The sequence below is a fragment of the Hemibagrus wyckioides genome, linkage group LG01 (genome assembly GCF_019097595.1).
Source record: "Hemibagrus wyckioides isolate EC202008001 linkage group LG01, SWU_Hwy_1.0, whole genome shotgun sequence".
NCBI lineage: Eukaryota > Metazoa > Chordata > Actinopteri > Siluriformes > Bagridae > Hemibagrus > Hemibagrus wyckioides.
In genome coordinates, this window is record NC_080710.1 from 9,399,099 (window position 1) to 9,424,863 (window position 25,765).

General features: G+C 39.2%; 3 protein-coding genes across 15 annotated transcripts in view; all 3 read left to right on the plus strand.

The window, feature by feature from the left end:
* Positions 1-3,580, plus strand: part of shc1 (SHC (Src homology 2 domain containing) transforming protein 1) — a 40,698-nt gene extending 37,118 nt beyond the window's left edge. For all 5 annotated transcript variants that reach the window (XM_058401293.1, XM_058401269.1, XM_058401277.1 and 2 more), the window contains one exon: positions 1,087-3,580. In XM_058401293.1, coding sequence (XP_058257276.1) covers positions 1,087-1,215 — 129 coding nt within the window. In that variant the 3' untranslated portion in view covers positions 1,216-3,580. The remainder of the gene's footprint in view (positions 1-1,086) is intronic.
* A 149-nt stretch (positions 3,581-3,729) lies between these two features.
* On the plus strand, positions 3,730-5,263 carry lenep (lens epithelial protein). The gene has a single exon (XM_058401304.1). It carries the CDS (start codon positions 4,500-4,502, stop codon positions 4,689-4,691), a length of 192 nt encoding a protein of 63 aa, XP_058257287.1. The 5' UTR covers positions 3,730-4,499; the 3' UTR covers positions 4,692-5,263.
* A 4,749-nt stretch (positions 5,264-10,012) lies between these two features.
* Positions 10,013-25,695, plus strand: pbxip1b (pre-B-cell leukemia homeobox interacting protein 1b). Of its 9 annotated transcripts, none has more exons than XM_058387875.1 (10): positions 10,013-10,154; positions 13,670-13,755; positions 15,510-15,641; positions 16,753-17,065; positions 19,546-19,770; positions 19,873-19,896; positions 21,517-21,563; positions 21,816-21,932; positions 22,032-22,299; positions 22,383-25,695. In XM_058387875.1, the coding sequence occupies exons 2-10, from the start codon at positions 13,696-13,698 to the stop codon at positions 23,699-23,701; spliced, it is 2,505 nt and encodes an 834-aa protein (XP_058243858.1). In that variant the 5' UTR covers positions 10,013-10,154; positions 13,670-13,695; the 3' UTR covers positions 23,702-25,695. The 9 variants fall into 9 exon arrangements, with proteins under 9 accessions (XP_058243858.1, XP_058243872.1, XP_058243865.1 ...); XM_058387889.1 differs by having other exon boundaries at positions 13,670-13,749; XM_058387882.1 differs by lacking the exon at positions 10,013-10,154 and adding an exon at positions 10,436-10,555.
* Positions 25,696-25,765: the final 70 nt, after the last annotated feature.

Sequence of the window (25,765 nt, forward strand, 5' to 3'; positions counted from 1 at the left end):
GTCCCGTACTGATGTGGAATGCGTGTGATAGAGTACAAGGGAGTGTCCAAGACAGTGTGTATGACACCATGAACAAAAAAAAGGGTAATAATTAACCTGCAGTAGATGCTGATCATAATGTTATGCCTGGTCAGTGTGTAATTCAGTTATGATCATCTCCCTAATATTGTGTTGGTCCTCCTTTTGCTATTAAAACAGCCCTGACCTGTCATGCACTGTGTATTCTGACACCTTTCTATCAGAACCAGCATTAACTTCTTCAGCAATCGGAGCAACAGTAGCTCGTCTGTTGGATCTGATCACATGGGCCAGCCTTCACCCCCCACGTGCATCAATGAGCCTTGGCCGCCCATTAATGTGTCGCCGGTTCCTTACTTTGGACCACTTTTGATAGATACTGACCACTGCAGACCGGGAACACCCCACAAGAGCTGCAGTTTTGGAGATGCTCTGATCCAGTCGTCTAGCCATCACAATTTGGTCCTTGTCAAACTCTCTCAAATCCTTACACTTGTCCATTTTTCCTGCTTCTAACACATCAACTTTGAAGACAAAATGTTCACTTGCTGCCTAATATATCCCACCCAATGCCTGATCAGTGTATGCTTAACATTATGTGATTTAAAGCAGTTGTATTATGTGAAGATGAATCATGTTCACCAAAACGCTACAAAAAATACAGGCACTATGTTTTGTAGTACTACTTAAAACCATAATCCTAAGCTTTATCTTCATACTGAAATCTCAGTTGGCCAGACAGTAATTCATCTTTCCTGAAGCTCTAGTGTACAACGTGAGTTTTTAAAAGCTTAACGGTGTGCTATAAATGAATAGTGGTAATAAAAGGCTGTTAAGTTGAGACAACAAAGGGACACTATAGGAAAATGCGAGCACAGTAGAAGCTCAGACCCAGAAACAGTATTATCTGAAGATTGGCACATCACGACTTATCAAGCGAATTAGAGACCATGTGGTAATGAAACCATGTTATGTGACATATTGCAAAATTTAACATATAATGTATTGTTAGTGTGGATGTTGTTACTAAACCCAGCTGTTTTTGTCCTCCCTTGTTTCTCTTCAAAGGTCCGTACCAAAGACCATCGCTTTGAAAGCGTCAGTCACCTGATCAGTTATCACATGGACAACCGACTGCCGATCGTATCTGCCGGAAGCGAGGTGTGCCTGCAGCAGCCAGTGGAACGCAGAGCCTAAGTGTCACACACACTATTCTTCTCCTGCCATGGTGTCTCCTTCCTTCTCAAACTCTCGCAATTCGACTTTTTTCCCAGAGATTTTCTTGCTTTTTTCCACAGAGAGGATGAGCAACAAAAAGCAAGTAACAAAGTGAGCTCTGTGCTTTGTCAATCCGTAACGAAGCTTGGAAGTGATGCGATCACTGGACTTATGGACCAAGAGAAATTCACAGCCTTCAGATTAAGCTGTAAGAATAAAAGCAAGATTTCAATGGGGGGAAAAATGAGCCAAAAAAAAGAAAATCCAACAGACTGGTGTATGGCTAGGTATGGTGTAATGTGATGTCACTTCCCCTATAAAGTTGAGTGTGAGGTGTCTGGGAATCAAAGACTCGAAAGACTGTCAGATTGGTTTCAGTAATTTGTTCATTAATTCACTCTCAATGCACTGGTTTCTTCATCCAGAATCATTGTCAGAATTAACATGTTCTTCAGGATCCAACAGGTAGATCACTCCCAATCTCCTACTTGGAATTGTGCATTTCTGCCCTAGTTGTTCCTAGATGTATCTCCCATTTACTATTTGGGAGTGTTCCAAGACCACATATCATTCTATATGCAAAGAGGAATAAATTATATTCTGTAGATTATAGATATAATAAAGAAAAAAGAAAAAAACAGTACCAGATGTAAACAAATAAGAGTAACATATTTACTTTCATTGAAACGGTGAACTGGTTAAGGAGCAGAGATCAGGATCTAAAGAAACACAACACACACATCCAGAACCCCACAATCTGCAAAAAATGGACTCGATGAAAGAGGCCCAGAGCGATGGACTGTATGAAGAGTTGCTCTAAGCTTATCAGGACTCAAAAAAGGGGAAAGAGAAAGTCATATCCTGTTGTGGTGAGGATTTCCTCTTCGAGAGCACCTGTATCATGAACTTTTGTTTTGTTTTGATTTTTCGAGCTGTATATTTCACTTCTTTTTATGTGTTCGCCTTGACAATCTGTCTCCATGTGTAATTGAGTTGAAGTGTAAAAATGATGAGACTCAAAACGTGTAAGAAGACATAAAAGAAAAGATAGGGGTGCTAAAATGAATTCAGATATGATAACATGTTGCATATGATGCATATTTCTGAACTTGAGGAACATTCAATTGATATGAAGTCACTCATATTTTATTGCCTCCACCCTATAATCAAGGAAAAGAACACACACCATTTTTTCCTGTTCCTATTTGAATTGTGCCTTTTCACACAACAAAGCCACATCATTAGGATGCAGTCGAAGTAAAAAATGAAAACTCAAGAACTTCATCGGTGTTCATAATGTTTTTTCTGCCAAAATTCCTACTCAAGTGCAGTTCAATTTGCTCCAGGTTTTAGACTATGGCAATCTTAGTTGTTTTCTTGCACATTTCTCGTAATCCTGCTGGTAAATAGTGCTTATGTTTTAGTGCTGTGACTTAATGAAAACTTCTAGCTATTGTTTTATTCCGTTTCTTTGCTTGTGATATAGTTTGTTTGTTTTTTCGCTTTTGAAAAACGGCTTACCTGCTTCCTAAAATGTACATAGATTTCACACAATGTTCAGAATTCTTGTAAAATCACCCAAGACCCAGACTGGATGAGGCCAGACAGCCACGTTATTAATGTCCGCATCGATTGAGGAAGAAAGAAACCAATTAAAACGATGATAGTGAGTTTTATTCTTTGATAGATTTACTAAACCATAAATTCACTGCAGGGTTTGAGTTTATCTCCAAATGTACCACTCAAGAGCAAAGATGTTTGTAATTGGAAATGTGATATCATCATGATTAGTTGGACTGGATCTGTACCAGGCATATTTGGGCTGATATTAGGCCGACAGTGATGATGTGTAGGGCAGGCAGACTCATGTCTGGGGCTCAGTTTGCCATCTTAAATTATTTGACGACTTCGCTCCATGGGTGTAGTCAAAAATGTGACTGGTGCAGTGCCAAGTGCAGTCTACCCAGGTGTGTGGGTGTGATGGAAAGTCCTGGAACAATCTGGCCTACTCAGTCTCACTGAATCCTCCTCAGTGTTGCATGGAAACCTTACTGCAGTTTTTGTGTTATAGTGACAGTGTTTCTCTCTCTCTCTCTCTCTCTCTCTCTCTCTATCTTTGGTGTGCTCACCTTATGACTGATTGTGGGTTGTTGTTCTTTTTGTTGCATTTTCTAGGCCAAAGGTTTATTTTGCCTTACCAGCACAAGACTTGTTTTTTAAATGTTGCCTTTTCTTTTTGATTTATTTTAATATGCCTTTACTGTTCTTTTTTTGGGGGGGGGAGTACATGTTTACATATGTATCTGGAACTATAGATTGCATATATAAATGCGTTATCAGACAATTCAGATGTTGCGTGTGTTTTATAACTTGGGCTGCATTGGGTATGCACACGGGACTACTTCTAGTACTAGTTTGTCTAAAACTGTGAATTCCAAAATTAATGACACCCTTCATAAGAATTCAGAGTAAATATTGTATAAAACCTGTTACACATGGATTTTTCTGCTGCTGCAGCAACATGGGAAAACTACTTTCCTTTAACTGTAACACAAAACTTTTTAATTATGATACTATTATATTAAACAGTATAGTTATAATCCTTTATATGTTCAAATTCACATATCTCTTATGGTTATTTTTGACCATTTCCATGAAGAGGGCCAATTATTCTGGAGCTGATTGTATAAAACTGCTGTTCCTCTGTGCACATGGTTAACATTTTCTTCCGTTTTCCTCATCACATAGGAAGGACAAAACAATGTGATTGTTCAAAGCTTTTGCACTAGTCATGAAATAGATGCAGTGGATCGCACCACTGATGCCCATAAATGGCTTCCTAAATCACATTAGAACAAAAGGCACCAGTTCCAGTGGGGGCAGAATGGGCCAATCACGTGTTTGGCTAAACATTTGTTTCCCAGAACAAAAGATGAACTAAAGATGCACAATAGGGAGATTAAAGGCTTAATGACTGTACAATATAATGTCAGAATAGTAGAAAGTGCATGATACACTGGTATGTTCCAGAGCTGAACGTAACATATAGAGGCAGAAAGAGTGATGAGATAACGCAGGGACTGTGTGTGTGTAGGTCACAACAGAGGTGGTAGAAGAAAGTCACACATTTTGGGCTCCCTTACAGCATCAAACTGGGGAACTTTATCAAGCAGGATCGAACACAAGCCCCCTCTATCCTTCGTAACTTACTTACCCATTTTTTCAACGATCGCTTCCAGTCTTCAGTAGGCAATCAGCATACAATGAATCCTCAGCGCCCCCTGGCGCAGGCTGTGCCTCCCTCTCTGGGCCAGAACCTGAGAGACCTGGCATACGGCTTTGGGCATGGGAAGAACCTGCTGGGAAGAAACTTTGCCTATGGGGTCATCCAATCTCTGAAAGAGTGTCTTTACTTCCTGCTCTGCTGCTGGTGCATAAAAGAGATCCTGGACTGAAACAAGGGAGCATGAATCCAAGATAATATGAGAAAGTGAGGGTTTTGTTTTTCTCCTGATTAATCTTTGCCTCTTAATAGCATTTTTTAGAAAGATGGTGATGCCCAGTTGCCTGCTGTTGTAGGTAAGCAAATGATATGTTCCACAATTTATAATTTAAAGTCACTCTCAGGATTATAAAGAAGATATAAATCATCTGTTAAAAAAGATTTTCAATTATATCTTGAACTATATATTAAAATAACACATTTTAAACTCCTCTCTTTTTGCCATAATTAATAAGTGAACTTTAATTTGAACATTAATCAGCGGCAATCTGCTATGCCATTGTGAAGAAATCCTGCTTGTCAGATTAATATATTACTCTGTCATTAAGGCAATATGATGAAATCTAACAGTTACTCACAGGGGAAATAATTGTAAGCAAATTATCACCTTAGGTAATATTTAAATCCTTTTCATATATTCTTAATTATTCATACTCTAACTAGGTCGGGACTCTTTTCACACCTTTTTTCCCCTCCATAGTTCTCCAGATCTGGATAAGTATTTTAAATACTATACCACGTGAGAGCCGCAGCATTGAACTCAATGTCCATTAACTTTTATACTGCTATTACAGCGACTACAAAAGACAAAATACTGGCTTATTTTTTCAGGTTGCTTATACTCATAGGAAAAAGGTCTCTTGTTGGAAGGATAAAGGTTGTAGGTTAGGGCTCTTTTTGTCTGAATATGGACCTCTGATGAAGGTTTCTACACAGATGGGGTCCATCCAGTGATCCCAGCCAAAGAACTCACTGAGGTCAAAAGACTGAACGTTTATCCAAAAAGAGAGTTAAAATTATATATTCTTTGTATAGTTCTAACCAACTAAAATGATGTGCCTGTTCCACTAGATGGAGCTCTAGTAAAATGAAGGCATTGTGTTGGGGGACAAAAGTATTTCATTGCCTGCCAGTAAGAGCAGATAAATTTCTGAGAGTTTAGAGGCCAGGACTACCAGAGACACATTGTAGAGCTTTGAAACAAGACCCTTACCCTGTAATTGTACAGCTCTGTTCCTTGATTGCAGAACTGCTTCTCCTGAGCTGATGAGATGCTTTAGAGGTCTTGTTAATTCAAGTTAATTAATTAAGTCAGTTTAAATGTATAAGCTCAGCTCTTCTGCTATATTCGACTTCTGTATTTTTCCAGCGTCCCTGATTGAAGTGGCATGTTTCCGGCACTGTTCAGCAGACCCAACAACTGATTTGTCATAGCTGTGACTACAGAGGCCTCTGACAATGATATAAAGAGACATGTGTGCTGTGTGTGTAGCTCCAAATGCAATAAAGCTACCACCCAGGGAGGGTGAAGGCTACCATGCTCTCTCTGAGACATGTGAAACAGCCAACTGCATCCCAGGGCAGTGAATTCCACTGAGGACAGTGCTATCTACCCTCTTCCGCATACATGAGCTCACAGACGCTTGTGATTGGCTGGTGTGGCTGTGACAAAAGACAAACAGTATGCCATTCATCCTAAGCAGAGACGCAGCCACTTTCCCTTAGCTCCCAGCTACAGATGGCTTTTATCGTTGGAATATGAATCTCCTATCTCCTGATAATAGCATTATGTTTGAAAAAAATAAAAGAGCAAGAACACAGCTTGGTCGGTCATGCATTTACTCATTTCTTTAATATTCTGTCAGAATTTCAACATACTATGCAAAACACACAATACAAATATTACATATAAATATTAGATTAGAATTAAACTCACAGAGGTTTAGAATATAGCTTAAGCTGTGCTAAAAGGCCTTACATTAGAACTTAATACCATTCTAACACATTCTCAGTGTACAATTTACACTGTAAACTAGACACCATGTGATTAAAATATTTTATTATTATCCAAAATAAATAGAAAGCCAATAAGCAACATTTGCTCATCATATCTCTACATATACATTTCTACCATCTGTAATCTACCATGTAGTAACAGTAACATAGAGTATCATTCATATAATGAAAAAAAACCCTCTTCTAGTAGGTATCTTTCTCTTGAACCATGACACGGTTATTGACATTATTCAAAGAAGCACAAATGCAATCTAAAATTTACACAGAACAAAATAAAAAGCATCCAGTCACCAGCAGGACTGTAAGCAAAATCATGACTGTTTCAACCTGATAGAAAGTCTACAGTAATTCACATTACCAGCCTTTACAACCATAATGAGCAGAAAAACATCTCAGAATGCACAACCCTGGGCTAGAGTATCTAGAAGACCACATCAGGTTCCACTCCAGTCAGCCAGTAACAGGAATGTGAGGCTGCAGTGAGCACATGCTTGATGAAACAGGACAGTTAAAGACTGGAAAAAGACCAGGTGATGGTATTGTTTGTCACACTATTCTGTGTATATGATAACAGCTGTTACTAAATCCTAGGAAATCAGCAGATTCTGGAATATTCACACAAGCTCATCTGCCATAGTCAAAGTCACATTTTTACCTCATACTAATGTTTGATCTGAATGTAACCTGAAACTCTTGCATTGTATCTGCATGCTTTTATACATTCTGCAGCGTCTACATGATTGGCTGATTGGATAATCGCATGAATCTACAGGTATACTGATATTCCTAATAAACTGGAACTGGTGTATATGAAATCAGTAGGTCCAAAAGTATTTTTGTAACATACTCACACTCTCAGATATTACTCCCATTCTTATACTGACCAAAGCTTTCTCTTAGTTCTGCCTCTCTCAGTAAGCCATGCTGCTAGGACTCTCCCTTGGCTCCTCCTGCTCCTTCTTTTCCAACGAAAAACCCCACCCCTTTATACCTGTTACTTTCACTCATCTCATAAACATATGGTTCAGATTCCAATAAACTGAAGAGTTTTGTCTCATTCTATTGAACATAACACCCAAGAATTAAAGACGTGTGCCTCAGTGTCTGGGTACTACAAATGGAAAACAAGCCTGTGCTGAAATATTACGGATCAAGACTTTGAGGAGAATCCACAGAGGGGTAAGCCTGTTAAAGACTGTATCTTTCCAAATATATACACCCTAAGTAGGATATCACTTAGATTCAGAGCTAGAATAACACTTAGGTTATATAGTGGCACTAGAAACTTTTGTTTACAAGCTCAGTGCAAATCAGCCTCAGGCTAGAATTTGCATAAACTGGTCTATTTTACCACGTGAACTCTCTTCTCTAGTTTCTTCCTTGTTCAAAAGATTTGGCACCCGTTTGATAGATAATTCAGATTAAATCCTACATGTAACTGGGTTTAGCCGTATATTATTCATATATACCGCAACCTATTGTACTATTGTGAGTATAGATAGATAGATTTGAGGGAAATTACAGCAGCTTAGACAGTTACAAAAAACACACACAAAATATATATGCACATATACATAGATACATCAAGACCTCTTCATTTTTTATGGCTTTGTGAACTCTTTAATTCAGTAAGTGAAAGCATGACACATGAGCAATGGCAGTTACATAAACAAAACTAAACTGTTCTGTGTTATAGATTGAATTTCAAATGGATTATAATCACAGTACAAAGTGTGGCTCTGTTTCTTTTCTTCTCTTATTAGTGTTATATTTTTGTATATATATGATATGTGTATATACATACAGGGGTTGGACAATGAAACTGAAACGCCTGGTTTTAGACCACAATAATTCATTAGTATGGTGTAGGGCCTCCTTTTGCGGCCAATACAGCATCAGTTCGTCTTGGGAATGACAGATACAAGTCCTGCACAGTGGCCAGAGGGATTTTGAGCCATTCTTCTTGCAGAATAGTGGCCAGGTCACTACGTGATGCTGGTGGAGGAAAACGTTTCCTGACTCGCTCCTCCAAAACACCCCAAAGTGGCTCAATAATATTTAGATCTGGTGACTGTGCAGGCCATGGGAGATGTTCAACTTCACTTTCATGTTCATCAAACCACTCTGTCACCAGTCTTGCTGTGTGTATTGGTGCATTATCATCCTGATACACGGCACCGCCTTCAGGATACAATGTTTGAACCATTGGGTGCACATGGTCCTCCACTATGGTTCGGTAGTCCTTGGCAGTGACGCGCCCATCTAGCACAAGTATTGGGCCTAGGGAATGCCATGATATTGCAGCCCAAACCATCACTGATCCACCCCCATGCTTCACTCTGGGCATGCAACAGTCTGGGTGGTACGCTTCTTTGGGGCTTCTCCACACCGTAACTCTCCCGGATGTGGGAAAGACAGTGAAGGTGGACTCATCAGAGAACAATGCATGTTTCACATTGTCCACAGCCCAAGATTTTTCATTGTAACCGACGTTTGGCATTGGCACGAGTGACCAAAGGTTTGGCTATAGCAGCCCGGCCATGTACATTGACGCTGTGGAGCTCCCGACGGACAGTTTTGGTGGAAACAGGAGAGTTGAGTTGCACATTTAATTCTGCAGTGAGTTGGGCAGCTGTGGTTTTATGTTTTTTGAATACAATCCGGGTTAGCACCCGGACATCCCTTTCAGACAGCTTCCTCTTGCGTCCACAGTTACTCCTGTTGGATGTGGTTCGTCCTTCTTGGTGGTATGCTGACATTACCCTGGATACCGTGGCTCTTGATACATCACAAAGACTTGCTGTCTTAGTCACAGATGCGCCAGCGAGACGTGCACCAACAATTTGTCCTCTTTTGAACTCTGATATGTCACCCATAATGTTGTGTGCATTGCAATATTTTAAGCAAAACTGTGCTATTACTCTGCTAATTAAACCTTCACACTCTGCTCTTACTGGTGGAATGTGCAATCAATGAAGATTATATAATAAGATATATGTGTGTGTGTGTGTGTGTGTGTGTGGGGCTCTGTTTCTTCTCTTCTTTTCTTAGTCTCAATGTATACACATACACGTACACACATACATACATACATACAGAAAAGAAGAGAAGAAACAGAGCCATATATATATATATATATATATATATATATATATATATATATATATATATATATATATATATATATATATCCATTGCTCATGTGTCATGTTCACTTTGTCATTATGAATTAGAGTCCACAAAGCCATAATAATTGAAGAGGTCTTGAATTGAAGAGGATATGTTTTCAACAGATTTGCCTGTTTGCCTGCTGAATACTGTCAAAGTAAAAACTATTATTTATAGAGCTCTTGTGTATGAAGTTGAATGATTTTACAGGACTGTTTCTTATATCTTTCACTTGACACCTGTGCTTGTCAGTAATTGTCTCTAAAAGCATGGCCTTACTGGCTTGTGATTGGTGCGCTTTTGAGTGTGGGGGCGGAGCGTTGGGGAAATTGTCAGCTGCCATTGGGGTAGAGCAGCGAAGGACAGACGAGAGCTGGAAACAGCTTGAAACTTACTGTCGCTCGAAAGAGAGGAGTACTTGCGGGGTTTAAAAGGTTTCAGACGACTTGAGGTAAGGTTATATTCGTGCAGAAGCAACATTACTTTCTTAAAATATGAGAATGATGTGATATATGAAATGAACGTGGAACAGGCTTGTGTTGTGTAACCTACTTGTAGACTTTTGCATATCCGCAAACTTTCACTTCATTTCCGGCTTAGTGTGTGTGTACAGGGTTTATAAGTCTGTCTCTTTCAGCTGTGTAGTTCACTACAAAAGGCGTAGAAAGCTGTTTAATTTCTGTTCTCCTTAGTGCGCCTATCCAGGGTGTAAGAGTCTTATTGGAATTCAGCCCACGTTCAGGCGCGTTGTTGATGCGAACACAGCCGTGTACAAATTAGTCTTAAAGTTTATTTTGTAAGATGGACAAACTTCTGATAGACTCAGCTTCATCCTAAATTCGCTCTCTTGTTGTAAGGACGCCATTTTAAACTTTTATTTATAGCACACATCTGTTGATGTGATGACACTTTGGGCTGGATGTAAGTACGTACATGAATAGTGCACTGCATGGGCTGTTGAAGGTGGCGGGTTCGAGATGGAGCTCTTAAGCAGTTTTAGTTAAGACAAACTTTTACCTTGTTTGGTCATTTTCTGGAGCTGGGTCGAGAAGGGGGGAAAATGAAGGACATTAACGGCGATGTTTCTGCAGATTTGAAGACAATAACCTTAACTAACTCAGGCAAGACGTGTGGAATTTTGTATTAAACCGTAAATATGTGACATGGGAATATAGGGTTTTCGTAGAGAAAACACTTCTATATGAATCACAAGATTCACATTTACTACAATATTATGGAAACACACTAGTCTAACTGACCCTCATTCCCTGCTCTAATAACACAGATTTTATATTTTGTATCTATTAAACCGTTTTGGACACTGTAAGTGACTCAATTTCAGTAATGTCTTATAATAAAATCACTGCAATTCATATAAAGCTTAAGGCATACAATCCTTCAAATCATTGAATTCAGGGGTTGGACTTGGCCCCTTAGTTCCAGTGAAAGGAATTCTTAATGTTTCAGCATACCAAGACATTTTGGACAGTATCATGCCACAACTTTGTGGGAACATTTTGGGGATGACCCCTTCCTGTTCCAACATGACTGTACACCAGTGCACAAAGCAAGGTCCATAAAGACATGGATGAGCGAGTTTGGTGTAGAGGAACTTAACTGACCTCAGCTTGATAGAACACCTTTGGGATGAATTAGAGTGGAGACTGTGAGCCAGACCAAAACTGGTACGTCTGCCTTTACATGCCCATGAATGTAATATGGAGTTGGCCCGCAATTTGCAGCTATAACATCATCAACTCTTCTGGGAAAGCTTTCCACAAGGTTTAGGAGTGTGTTTATGGGAATTTTTGACCATTCCTCTTGAAGTGCGTTTGTGAGGTCAGGCACTGATGTTGGACGAGAAGGTCTGGCTCACAGTCTCCGCTCTAATTCATCCCAGAGGTGTTCTATCAGGTTGAGGTCAGTTAAGTTCCTCCACACCAAACTCACTCATCCATGTCTTTATGGACCTTGCTTTGTGCACTGGTGTACAGTCATGTTGGAACAGGAAGGGGTCATCAACAAACTGTGCCCACAAAGTTGGGAGCATGAAATTGTCCAAAATGTCTTGGTATGCTGAAGCATTAAGAGTTCCTTTCACTGGAACTGAGGGGCCAAGCCCAACACCTGAATTCGATGATTTGGAGGGGTGTCCCAAAACTTTTGGCAATGTAGTGTAGCTGTACAAATCCCACTTCCCCCACAATCTTCCATACAGTATTGATATCAGAGCTTGGAAACACGTGATGTTGACATCCTTGTAACAAGTGAGCCACCCCTCAGCTGGTCATATAATACATCAGTACCACGATGATGCACACTGCATCAGCTCATTCATTCATTCATTCATCTTCAGTAAGAGCTTTATCCTGGTCAAGGTCGTGGAGGATCTGGAGCCTTTCCCAGGAACACAGCCAGAACACCAGTGTATCACAGAGCACCACACACACTCATTCAATCCTACACAATTTATTTTGTTTTCTAAAGGTGAGAGCCGGTAACCGGTAAACCAGGAGGAAATCCATGCAGACAGAGTTTTGCATGTCTCACTCGTGCACCACAGTGCCGGCAGTATCAGTCGATCGTGAATTTAGTCCGATACCAAATTTCAGCCCTGACATCAACACACAGCATTAGATTCATGCATCCTTAACTTTAATATTGTTATGGTACTCGAGATATTGTGCAGAAGCCCAGACCCTTTTTTGAATTCACTCTTAACTATTAACCATTATTTTTTACAAATAATTAAAATGATGCATGAGAGGATATTTTGCGCAGATGATCTGAAACAAGAAGCAACTGCACTGCATTGTACAGGAAACATTTGTTTCTAACATTACAGGAAAGCATGAGAACTTTTGGCTGGTGCTACATACATACATTTTTTTCCCCAAATGTAGAAAGAGGAGTTATCCAGCTTGAGCTGAAGATTATCATGAAGTCAACAAACATGAATGTGATTTGTTTGTTCAAGCAGAATTCACAGTGCATGGAAAGATATATAAGCTATAACACCACTTTAAAAAAAAAAAAAAAAAAAAAGAGGACTATTAAACGGTTCCATCTATTAAGCATTCAGCTCAATAGAGCGGCCTTTCTTACAGCCTTATTTTTAGCTCTTCTCTAATTCCACTATATCCTGAGTTCCCATCACAGCCCAGGGCTACATTTACTAACCTCTCAAGGGGGAATTTCTATTAGCAGACCCAAATTACTGTGACAAGGATTAAAAGGATCCTTAATGTAGTGTGAAGTGTGTCACAGAGCACCTGATTAGTTTTTCTGGAGTGCTGTGATGTTAATAAATTTAGTATTTTTTACTATATACGATAAATAGCATATTTTATATGAGCCATATTCTAAATATTATTTAAACAGCATATACAATATGCTCAATATATTCGTCCTACTATCCTAAACCTTAGGATGTTAGTTGAGGAACATGAGGAACATGTATTGAAAAGTAGAGACCAGTCGTAAACACAAATTAGTGACCTAGTTGGAAAAAGCACCAATTTCTTGTTTTCTCACTTGTATTCAAGGCTTGAGCTGTAACTCTTCACTTTTTTGTTTTTCACCAGTGATGCCAAGAGTCTTCCGCTTCCGTCTTTTTTATTTTTTTTGTTGTGTGTGTAGTTAGTGACCGCCTTAGTTACACAGGTCTCTGCCAAAACACTTGCTGTCCAAAGGAAAGGCCCAGTAGCTGACAGCACAATGTGAGATAACTACTAATGAAGATAGTAGTATTTCCAGCAGCTTCAAATCCTGTAGACTTTCAGCCACTCTGTTTTCTCTCCATTGTGTCATAGGTCTGTTAGTTTCCATTCACTTCCTACTCATTGTCAGATAAGCGGACAAAGCGCTTTGTCATTCAGCATTCAAATATGTGATGGAACATGGAAATTAATCTGCCACTCTGTTACCTACCCTGGCTGCAAAGATGATCCCTTTTGTGTCTTGCAGTTGCTGAAGCGAGGCATCGGGGGGCGATGGCCAACAACAGCAGCACCAATAGCAACAGTTGGACCATTCTTGCTCCAGAGGTAAAGGTGTGTGTGTGTTCTGTTGTTAAGGTAGGCATTGCGAGTCTGTGGGTGCTCCTCTTCTTTTTTTTTTTTTTTATGTTCCTCCTTGATTCCTTTCCTCATTCATTTGGATATTCCTCTGAGGATGTGAGGACAGGACAGAAGGAAATAAAGGAAAAACATGTTTACTAAATGAGACCCTGCACATTGAACTATCACTTCACTTACTGATGACTTGGTGCACAAGGCATAAGAAATCATATGACCAAGTCTGTGATTACACACTAAATACAGTCCCCTCCAAAAGTATTGGAATAGCAAATGCCGTTCTTGGGTTTGCATTAAAAGGTGAATACGAGGCAATGGATCAGAATTTCAGCTTTCATTTCCTGATTAGAAAATTAAGGTGTATTATTCATTTTAGAACATGTCACCTTTTGGTGGCGACATTCAGTTTTTGTGTGTGCAAAAGTATTGGAATGAATAACATTTAATATTTGCTTGCAATAACTGCATCAGTCTGTTGACTCACTGACCAAAACTCACCAAAATGTTCCATTCTTCTTCTTTGGTGAAGACTATTTTTTGTTTCTGGGGTTTCTCCCTTCAGTTTCCTCTTCAGGAGGTGAAATGGTGCACATTTGCGTTAAGGTCTGATTGAATTGGCTGGTCTAAATCCTTCCGCTTTCCCTCCTGATGTCCTTTGTTGCATTGGCAGTGTGTTTTAGGTCATTGTCTTGATGCATGGTGAACTGTCTTCCAAATAGATTGGATGCATTTCTCTGTAAATTAGCAGACAATGTTTCTGTAGATGTCTGAAATTGTTATGCTGCTACCATCATGAGTTACATCATCAATAAAGATCCAAGACCAAGCCATGACACTACCACCACACTTTGACATTCCAATCACTCCGGGAGAAGTTATTCTTGGTTCCAGACCCTTTTATGCCTCATCTCTGTATTTCTTTGTGATCTAGCTTTCTGATTCTCACTGCTGATTTGGATCTTGTGGTTCAGCCTGTATATTTCTGCTCTTCTTTGGATGGTGGATTGTGATATATTCACCCGTGTACTGTGGAGGTTGTGATTTTCACAGCTCTAATAATGTTTGAGTCATTATCTCCTTGCATCGGTACTGACAGTTATGAAGGGCATAGGATCAGGGTTCAAGATGGCAATAGTTTGAGTTTTTGGGTGCACTTTTTGTAATAATGCACTGGACTTTAGACTGGACTAGTTGATGTCATTGGGCCACATGCTTCATTCTAATCATATTCTGAAGTCAAAAGAGGGCCATTAAAGTGTATTTGCAATGTCCAGAAACTTTCGCTTCCCCTATAAAATACACCTCTAAATGTACATGGAGTTTAGCAAACAGTATTAGCATTTAGGAAATCCTTTACTGCTTTCAACTGGCCACTACCTCGGTATAGTTTCACACAGAAAGAGTAAATGTTTCAGACTGAAATTGTATATGAATCAGACTGCCATGGTTCCTATCAATTTTTTTTCCTCATTTAACTGATTCTTCCCTCTTCTACGCCTATGCTTTTGATGAATCGACCTGTCTGCCTCACAAAGCATAAAACGGTCTTTGTAATATTGAGCCATTTTTGAGTCTCTTTGATTCAGGTCTTGTGTGCAAATGAATGGTTGATGAAAACCTTAATGACGTTAATATTAGCAGTCAAATGCTGAGAAAATGGGTTACAGAGTGGGCTAAGGGAAATGGGTTATGGAATATAAATGAAAGTTTTGCTCTTTGTTCTTCTACAGGAGGCTGGAGTAGAGAGTATGGGTCCGCTGTCTGACGGTCAGGGAAAAGTGCATGCAGAACCAGCTCTCGCACAGTCCTCAGCGCTCACAGACACATCCACAGAGCCAACTCATCCTCCTGATCCACCACAGGTCTGGACTTGCGCCTTCCTCATTTCATTTCAGAACAATTACAGCATGAACAATGAAAAATGTAGGAACAGCTTGAAGTGCACTAACAGTGTAAAATAAACCAAATACAATATGTTTGGCTTAGAAAAAGAAGAAGCCTTTATTTTCAGCTTTTGGTTTGAACCATCACCCTTTTGATCAGTAACCCAGAGCCTTAAACTTTGAGAGATCATTGATAAAGTTGCACATTTTAACGTTCTAACAAATCCTTCATTTTTTTTTTTTTCCACTGCACTGATGGAGACCTCAGTAATGCAAAAAATGCACATGCACAGGAAATACTGAAGCTCATTAGAAAACATAGTTAACAGAAGCCTGAATCCCTGAATTAAATCTGTTTATTGAATTGAGTCATTCTTAATTTACAAAAATTACAAATTGAAAATAAGAAAACATAAAATAGACAAAACAAGGAAACTGAGCAAGCCTAGTTATGTTGGATTGCCTTCAGCTGCACAGCAGATGCATGTGTTTTACAGAATGTCCCTGGTATGGATTCACTGCTTGCTAGCTGGCTAGCACGATGGAAATTTGTCTTCCCTGGAAAAAAAAACTTACTTAGTTCACTTAATTTGTTTGTTTGCTTTGGTTTAATATAAATGGTGGTTACAGTACATTAGCACATGTTGTTTTCCTATATTGAGCACAATGTGATTGTGTATTTCAAAAGCCCTGAGTAATATTGCTTATCCAAATGCAGGATCGAACCTGGGTTGCTGGGTTAAGGAGGCATGATTTTTGTAGTGTTAACCGAATCAGGTTAATACTATGTACAGTTCACACTTAGTGTACATAATTCAAACTGGAAATAAATAATAAAAAAAAAAACTTGTTTTGATCTGAAACAGATTTGAAACTTCATTTTAAGTTTTAAACCCTGTTATTGATGAATGTTTAAAAAATAGGTTGATAGAACTATTATTTTTTCCATCAGTAATAGAACTAGAACTGGTTTTGGTAATGGGTTATAATAAAAATAAAAAAGTTGCTGCTTTCAGTTTACTGAACACATTTGGATGCACGCAGCAGCAGACTTTGCATGGGTGTGATAGATCTGCATATTGTTTACTAGGTGACGCCACTAGAGAGCAGTGAAGATGCAGCTGTTTTGCACAGTACCCCTGAGAGGGAGGGTACGGCGTCCAGCATCCCTGCTAACGTTGAAAACCTGACCACTTTGACCCCTGACTCTGGAGAGCAAGGTGTTGATGACCAACCCCTAACTGAAACAGAATCATTCTCTGACTCTTACACACACATCAGCCCTTCGCCCGTGTCCGCTACACTTTCCGGAGCAGCAGTGGCAGAAGAAGAAGAAGAAGAAGAGGAAGAGGGGCTTTTACAAGGGGAAAAGAAGGGTGAACTGAGGAAGACACTGAGAGAAGGTGAGAAATAAGTCACACGACAAAATTGTCCCAGTTTTACAGATGCACTAAACCCAAAACAAGAAGGAATTTAACATCTTTTTTTTATACACATTTTCTTCTTTAAGTTTTGGTTGCTGGACTTAATGGAGAGTGACGGATATTGACAGGTCTGGTATGGAGTGCTCAGGCGTTGCATGACTGAATGCCCCAGACAGCTTTATCTGTTCTGCATTAGACAGCACTGAAATATGAGAGGGTTAATAATCTACTCTGTGCATCTTGTCTATGCTACAGTGTAAAAACTGACCTCCTACACTGAAAGTGAAGATTATTGTAAGATTATTTTGAGACATTTTTACCCAAATCATAATTGGCATTATCTGCCATTTGTAAACATGGAATAATAACTTTTTATAAGCTTATGTTTGCTTTGTGGTAATCCTATCTTACCATAAATACTATATATTACTATATTTCAGATATTTGGACTTTTTGAGGTGTCACTTTTCGTAATACACTTGTAATTTTAGCAGTTTGCCTGCAGCAGCTGCATAATATTTGTACTTCTGCTTTTTTTTTAATACACTCAGTCTGATGCAGTTATCTACTAAGTTATCAACATTATTCATAAGCAGCTGTAATTATGACAGTGTAAACATCTGAAAAACTGGCAGTGCATACTAAAGGCAAAGTATGTAGACATAGCTAGACATAGTCAAATAGTAATCTATACAAATGCAGTAATAGATCGTTTTTAATCTGGTTATTATTGATAGGACAGTCATTTGTTCATTCATCTTCACTAGCCACTTTATCCACATGAGGGTTGTGGCAAATCCAGAGACTGTCAGCATGAGGCAGGAATGGATTGGACACCAGTACATTGTAGGGCATCGTGCACACACACATTGACACTAGGGGGATGTGATCTTGGCCAATCCACCTACTGGCATGTTTTTGGGAGAATAGAGAGTCTGGAGGAAGCTGCACATACACAAGGAGAACAGGCAAAAACTCCAGACAGACAGTAACCTGAGCTCAGGATCAAACCTTGGAGCAGTGAGGTGAGCAGCACTACCCACTGTGCCACCATGGCCAGCCAAACTAAACTATTGTCCGTTATCTTTGTTAATATAAACACTGCATTCGTTATAATATGATAATGAAATAATTTACAAAACCAGCAAAATTTTATAGCTCAATATTTACATTTTGACCATGTGAGGAGTATTTTGCCCAGGCACCCCGGCACAATGTTAAATAGCACATATTAAAGGGTTTCATTGTTCTTAACAACTCGAGAAACTGGGTGTCTGCTGGATGTGGAACAACTGCACAGGCACACTGATTTCCAGAGCCCTAAGGAATTCCAGAAATAGAACCAGATCTAGCGAAGCCCCAGTCTCTGTGTAAGAGCATAGCCTCAATCCACATTGCATTATGGTGCAGAGCGAGATTACCACAGCATTTCAGTGTGGGGCAGTACCGCTTGCTGAGATAATTGCACTAATGATGCATTAATCAGTTGGAATGAAAGAGGCATTAATCCATACAGCAGAGCTTAAAGTCAGTGTGGCCATTACTGAATTTTCAGGGATATGTCACTGAAATACTAACTCAAATCCGCTTTAAACTGCTCCTGGCTTTTCCTCCCCCTAACACTGCATTTTGACCGATGACTCATAAAAACAACATGATTTCCAAGAACTATTTCTATTTTATTAGCTCACAAGATGTATTTTTAGTATTTGTACTGTATAAATAGCAGGACTACTTGTATTAGTGTTTATTCTTGTCAAAAGGAGGTGGAGGAGGTGATTTGTCTAATGAGCGGTAAACTTGTTTATTTTTGGAAGGGAATGCTAGCACAACATTTACACTCACAAGCCACTTTAATAAAATCTGCTCATTCATGTAATTATCTAATCAGCAAATCATATGGCATTAGCGAAAATGATAAATATACAATTAAAGAACTGGCGTTGAATTTATATTAAGCATTAAAATGTGGAAAAACTGCTGGGATTTTCACACACTACACTACAGTCTGTATCAGTTACATCAAATGGTGCAGAACACAAAAAAACCCAACAAGTGGCAGTTATGTAGGTGAAAACGTCTTGTTGAAGAGAAAGGTCAGAGAACAATAGATAGACCTGTTGGAGCTGACAGGAACGCTAAGGTTACTGAAATAACCACTCTTTATGACCATGGTGATCAAAAATGCATCTCTGAATACACAACACATTGAACCATGAGGTGGAGGGCTACAACAAGAGAAGATCACTTCCTACCTTCCTGTCAGTTCAAATCACCCCTGACCTTTTTACATAAACAAGGTCTTTCTGCTAACAGAATGAACAGTTCTCTGTTCTCTGCTGCCACGTGATTGGCTGATAAGAAAATGACATCAGTGAGCAGGAATATAGATGATCCTAATAATTTGGTCGGTGAGTGTATGCACTGTAGAAACATAAAGTGTCTCTCTTTCCGTACAGAGTGTACGCAGGAAGAGAAAGTGACTGAGGGTGATGGATTAAGGAGGAGGAATGTCTCTGTCCTGACCCCTTTGTACCATCGAGATGATGAGGAGGAGGAAGAGGCTGAGGAAGAGCAGTTCAGACATCCACAGAGAGAAGGAGAAGGAGACTTCGGGTTCACTTTGAACAAGTGCATTTTTGGAGCCCTCATTCTTCTGGGCCTGGGCACCATATTCTTCTCTGGTAAAATATTTATCATGGAATCCAGACTCTAATCTATAAAGTCATGAATATTTCTTGGTGGAGTTAAAGGGCTTGCTGAGACAGGGCTGTATTATTCTGCAGGTGTGCTCATGGATCTGGATGACGGTAGGTTGTGTGTGTGTGTGTGTGTGTGTGTGTGTGTGTGTGTGTGCACGGTTGGTTAAATTATAATGAGAAAGGAATGGAGCAATTTCTGCATATTGCATGCCAGTTTCCAAACAGTAGTTATCTTTGATTAGATATTGATGGGTAATGATTAGTTTGATTGGCATGTTGCTTTAGGTGGGTGATTCTTCAGTTTCATGTGTGAATTACCGAATTCACAAAATGTAAGAAAATGGAAAAGTGATCACGTGATTAAGCACAGTATTTGTTTTTAAAGTAAAATATAAATTTCCACCACCATTCTTCCTAATGATGACGACCTTTAGTCTGTGTTTTGATGATGGTGCTGGAGAGTGCTGTCTAACATGACGCTCAGACTGGGTTGAGGTCTGCTGACTCTCAAGGCCATAGTGCATAGTCAATGCAGTATATGTGGGATATTGATAGGGATATTATCATCACAAAAGAAACCGTTCCATTCAGTGACATCACATGACAGTCACCTGAAGTACAGGAGCTGATCTGTTTCTCCTTAGACATAACACTAGTGCATGTGGGTCACAGTCATTGGATGTGTGCATACAACAACAATTTCCAAACTTATTTCCTCAAGTTTTTCGTAGAGATAAATGCAGCTATCCCTTTAGTCACTGCTCCTGTTTAAATATAAGCCAGTCGAACAGCCATTTTGACTAAAGCTCTTATTTTCTTAATTGAATTCAATTAATACTAGGAGTGATCATAATTTTCATAATTATCTGGACATAAATTGTTCAATATAGTGTATTCTGCAAAGTAAGCTGTGCTTTGTGATATACTCCTAATTTTTTCAACAATGGCACATGTCAAGGGCCTAACAGTGAAACTCGAAGAATCAACCCTGTTTGCCGTGTGATGTGTCCTGCGGAGAGCATGAGCAAAAAAAATATTGTTTTCAAGAAATTACTGACAAGTGGAGGAAACGTTTGTAGGTACACCTACCTTGTATCTCCAGGCACTGAGAATTTTATCAGGTATACATCCATATAGTTTTATTAGTCGCTATAGCTTATCTGTTGCTTATTAGTTTGCCTTTTCTACATTAACCAATGGAAAAAGATGACTACTATCCAGATATTATATATATATATAAAAGAGTAAAAGAGGCATTAACTGTATACCTACAGAGTGTATCTATACACTTACTGTACCTGATAAAATCACTCGAGTGTAATTAGAAGGTAGGTGTGTCTAATTATTCAAGACTCACTGTCTATAGAAACTGTAAATGAATTTAAATCTATGATTAGCATTTATTGCTGTTCATATACAGAAGTTAGCCGAATTGCATGACTTGAGTGAATGTATAAATCATTTGTATGATGGAATGAACGTGTTTGTGTAAATAAGTATAAGTGAAGTGCATCTTATTTCAGTTGTGTGAAGTACACAGTATTTAATTTATTTTTAACTTCCTGTGTGCATGTTTACTCACACATTTAAGGAGTTCCTCCTGTATGAAATATATCTCCTTAATCTTACATTATCCTTAAAATTATTTAATGTTGTGCTTTATAATGTAGCTCAGTTTATCGTGTTGTCTTGGAAGAATTGACTGAAATTTTGCTTTCTACTTTTTAGAGGGAGATGCTGATGTCAGGGACATGAAATATCCAGACGAAAAAAAGGTTAGTTCTTGTTGTCATTGCTAGTATTTGTTCAAATGGGACACGTCTAGACTACAATAGTCATTAGTCATTAAGCTGCAGGGTGTAAGATATTTTGTTTAAAATGAAAAAGGGGAACTAAGATTTGTCTGAAATGTGCTGTTCCTGAGCTGCCTGGATGTTTTTGGAAGGGAATATCATGCACAAGCTGGTGCATGTCCTATATATAGAGTTAGAGTTCTATAACAACAGGAAAATTGGTGTGTGTGTTAGGATTGGTTGAATCCCGATGCTCAAGGAGACACACCTGCTGGAGTCCAGCCACCAGAAATGCTGGACAAAATGGCCAAGGAGAACCAGGAAATTGAAGGCTTACAGGCACAGCTTCAGGTAGTTTCATCATCTTTAAAAAAAATTTATCTAACTCTTTTAAATTCCCAGTATATTATTCATTGTTTTCTCTTCTTTTCTTTTTATTTTTAATTAAAGAAACAGGAAGTGGAATTAAAGGCTGCACAAATGCAAGTGGAGGAAGGAACCAAGGAGAGACTGAGAAGGGAAGAGCTGGAAGCAGAAAATCAGAGGATGAGAAAAGAGATGGATAAACTGCCTGTCCTCCAGAAAGAGTACGAGCAAGAGAAAGAAATGGTAAAGAGAGAGAGTGAGAGATTAAATAAGGAGCTTGAAGCACTTCCAGCTATGCAGAAAGAGCTGGAGAGTCTAAGGGATAAAGTTACGAAGCTCACTCAGAATACAGGTACAAAGCCCAAGCTTCTGCTGATTAATGTCACTCTAGTTTGTTTACCTTGTTCACTGATCAACGTACATTCTGTCTCCTAGGGAGTGAGCAAGCTGTGGTGCCCTCTGCTGGACAAGAAGAGGTACCTGGTAGTCAGGAGAGGAAAGGGAAAAAGGATAAAAAAGGGTCGCATAAAGAGAAAGATCCTAAGACAGAAAATAAGGAATGGAAGAAGGAGAAACGTATAAAGATAGATGAGCAAGATGGCAAGGGAAAAAGCACAAAGGATCAAAAAAAGTGGGAGAAAGAAGAAGACAAACATGGGAGGCGCAAGGGAGAAGGGAAAAACAGGCAGAAAGATCATAAGCAAGAAGATGCCCAAAGATGGAAGCTTGATGGAGAAAAAAGAGAGCTTAAGGAAAGGAGTGGGAAAAAAGAGTGGAAAGGAGAAAAAAAGTGGGAAAAGGAAAAACATGGAGAGTTTGTTGACAGGAAAGGAAAAGAAGATAAGGAATGGAAGCAAAAAGCCTGGAAAAAAGAGGAAGAATGGAAAAGGGATAAACAAGCTAGCCGGAATGATAAAGAATGGAAAGAGAAAAGTGACAAAAAGAAGGACTGGAAAGAGAGAAAGGAATGGGGTGATGAAAAAGAGAGAGGAACATCAGGTGACGAAAAGTACAGTGAGAAAATCCAAAAGGAGAAAACTCGGAAAGGCAAGAAAGATGATCACAATGATGACAATGGAAGAAAAGAAAGGGGGGAGAAGCACCGGGGTGGGAAAGAGAAAAACAAACCTAAAAGTGGACAGAATACTGAAGGATGGAAGGAGGAGAAACAATACAAAGACAAGAATCCTAAAAAAGAGGACAAGATGAGCAGAAAAGGCAAGCATGAGGCATCACATCATTCGTACAGTGACCGAAAACAGAGCAAAGACCACGTGCACGTTAACTACTGGGATAAACAAAGGGAGAAGATCCGTCACTTTTACGGGTCAACGGAAGAGTGCGCTGATGTCACAGCTTGTGCACACGCAGAGGGACTTGCTCCTGTTTCCAAACAAGATTTCGAGGCGTTCATCTCTGCCTATTTGACCAAACTTGAAGGACACGGGGACCAAACTTCCAGAAAAGAGGAACTGAGCAAGCTGATCGGTGAGTTCTTCACTGACGGAGTTTTCGTCCATGACCAGATACCATTCAGTGAGTTTGTGGAGGATGTGGAGAATATTTTGGAAGACATGGCAGATGATGATGATGACGACAACGACGATAATGACGATGACGACGATGATGATGAAGAGCTAGAGAACGAGATGAATGGATTTGCAGAAAAAGCAATGGACACCTTTGTGCTCCAAGAGAAAGAGGGGAAGGAAGAGAAAAGAGGTGGAAGTGGAAGGAAAAGGATGAAGGGGTAAAAGGGTAGCATTATAGACAGGATCTTAATTAAAGTGTGTCGTGTGTAGTTCTAGCTCTGAAGCGTAAAGCGAATCATTTGTAATATGAGGGTTCCACATTTACACGCACCTGTTTGGTTCGAAACAAGGAAATCTAAGCACTGCTACTGTACTACTGTTTCCTGGCTGTAAATGTAAGCGTATGAGTGTATGGACGTTATTTTCTATAACATGATACCAACTCTGTGGTTCATGACTGATGACATGGGTTTTACTAACTAAGTAAGCAACTGTGCTTGCTGCCCTAAATGTCTGCATAAAAAATGTGTGTGTGAGTGAGAGAAAGTTAGAAATAAGGTACTTCTATTGACTAAGTGGTCCAGTAATTTGACTTTTAGTGTTATTTCCCATAAACAGCCATCTATCCACCACATAAACTAGAACAAATAGCATTCATTGCAAATATAAGGGCTGCTTTGCCATTGCTTCATAGAATGTTCAGTATATGGCTAAAAGATTGGACACCACTTGTTGAACATCCTATTCCAGATTTAGTCCCCCTTCTCCGACTCCATTCTTTGGGAAAGACCGTCTACTAAATTTATGGGGATTTGTGTCCATTCAGCCACGAGCATTAATGAGATCAGACAATGATGTCAGGTGAGGAGGTCTGGGGTGCAGTCAGTGTTTTAGTGTTCGGTAGGAATGAGGTCAGGGTTCTGTGCAGGAGTACTTTCACACCAGCCTTAGCAAACCATGTCTTCATTCAGCTCGCTTTGTGCACAGGAGCATTGTCATTTTGGATGTGTTGTATCTCTTAGTTCCAGGGAAGAAAAATTGTAGACACTTCATACGAGGACATTCTATACAGTTTTGTGCTTCCGACTTTGTGGCAAAAGGTTGGAGAAGAACCACATATGGGTGTGATTGGTCAGGTGTCCACATACTTTTGGCCATATATTGGAGTATACATTCATCCATAGACAAGGTGTGCAAAAGTATTTGTATGCAGCAGTTTTTGGAAGTCAGATTCTTCGATTTTTGAAAAACATTACTTGCTGCATGTAGAAGAAGCAAGCCTTTAATGTCACATATACTGTACAATACAGCACATATCCCAGCTTAGGGAAATGGGGTCAGAGCTCATGATACAGCACCTCTGGAGAGGAGAAGGTCAAGGGCCCAACAGCAGCATCTTGGCAGTCCTGTGGCTTCTGACATTCTGATCAGTAACCTAGAGCCTTAACCGTTGCTAGCAGTGCTAAGATTTCTTCACAGTGTACTATAATTCCTGTTCTGGACCACATTTCCAATTGTGTGTTTTGCTTATTTATTAATTTTTTTTTCTGTGGGAATGTTTAGCTTTGAGAACAAATTTGAGATTTGTTGCGAAAGTATTCTTACACCTAGTTGACATTGTATAGAGTAGACGGGCATGGTCAGCATGAACTTTACTCATCCTTTCATGTATTGCACTTTACAGTACGGTTTGTTTACAGATGAAAAATATTGTCACGTGGTACAACATTTAAATATTTGTCCACATGTATGACACAAAACGTCCATCTTGCAGTGATTATTTTATTGATACAAAATACAAAACCGTATGAAGCTTTCAATTTGAAATGTCTTACAGTGATTATAACAAGTGTACAAATCTATGTAAAAAGCATGGCACAGATCTGAATGAGAAATTGCATTTTAGGTCATATATTATTAACCTGTTCACTCAATTGTTTAGGTACTTTCTTTATGCAATAATTTAATATGTACAATGAGTACTATGGATAAAGCTAAAATGTCTGTGCTTGGGAATAGAGAATATCAGGGACTACAGTAAACCATCTTTATTGCAATTATCTTTTCATGAAATCAGTCAAACAAAACAGCGATTCTAAAATAGCAATGTGCGTTTTTTCAGTTCTGCTTATACGCTGTGGTCTTGCTGAATGCTAACTCGTGAAACGTAACACATTTCATTTTTCATTTCACTAATAAAGCTAAATGTACCCAAACTTTTGTCTCTAACCAGTTTAATGGAAAATTGAATCAAGGACAAACTCGAATTATAAAAGATCCAGGTTT

Coding starts and splice junctions, on each gene's coding strand:
- pbxip1b (XM_058387830.1), top strand. CDS start 10,764: ATGAAGGACATTAACGGCGATGTTTCTGCAGATTTGAAGACAATAACC. Junction 13,756..15,509: donor TTCTTGCTCCAGAGGTAAAG/GTGTGTGTGTGT, acceptor GTTCTTCTACAG/GAGGCTGGAGTAGAGAGTAT. Junction 19,771..19,872: donor GGGCACCATATTCTTCTCTG/GTAAAATATTTA, acceptor ATTATTCTGCAG/GTGTGCTCATGGATCTGGAT.
- lenep (XM_058401304.1), top strand. CDS start 4,500: ATGAATCCTCAGCGCCCCCTGGCGCAGGCTGTGCCTCCCTCTCTGGGC.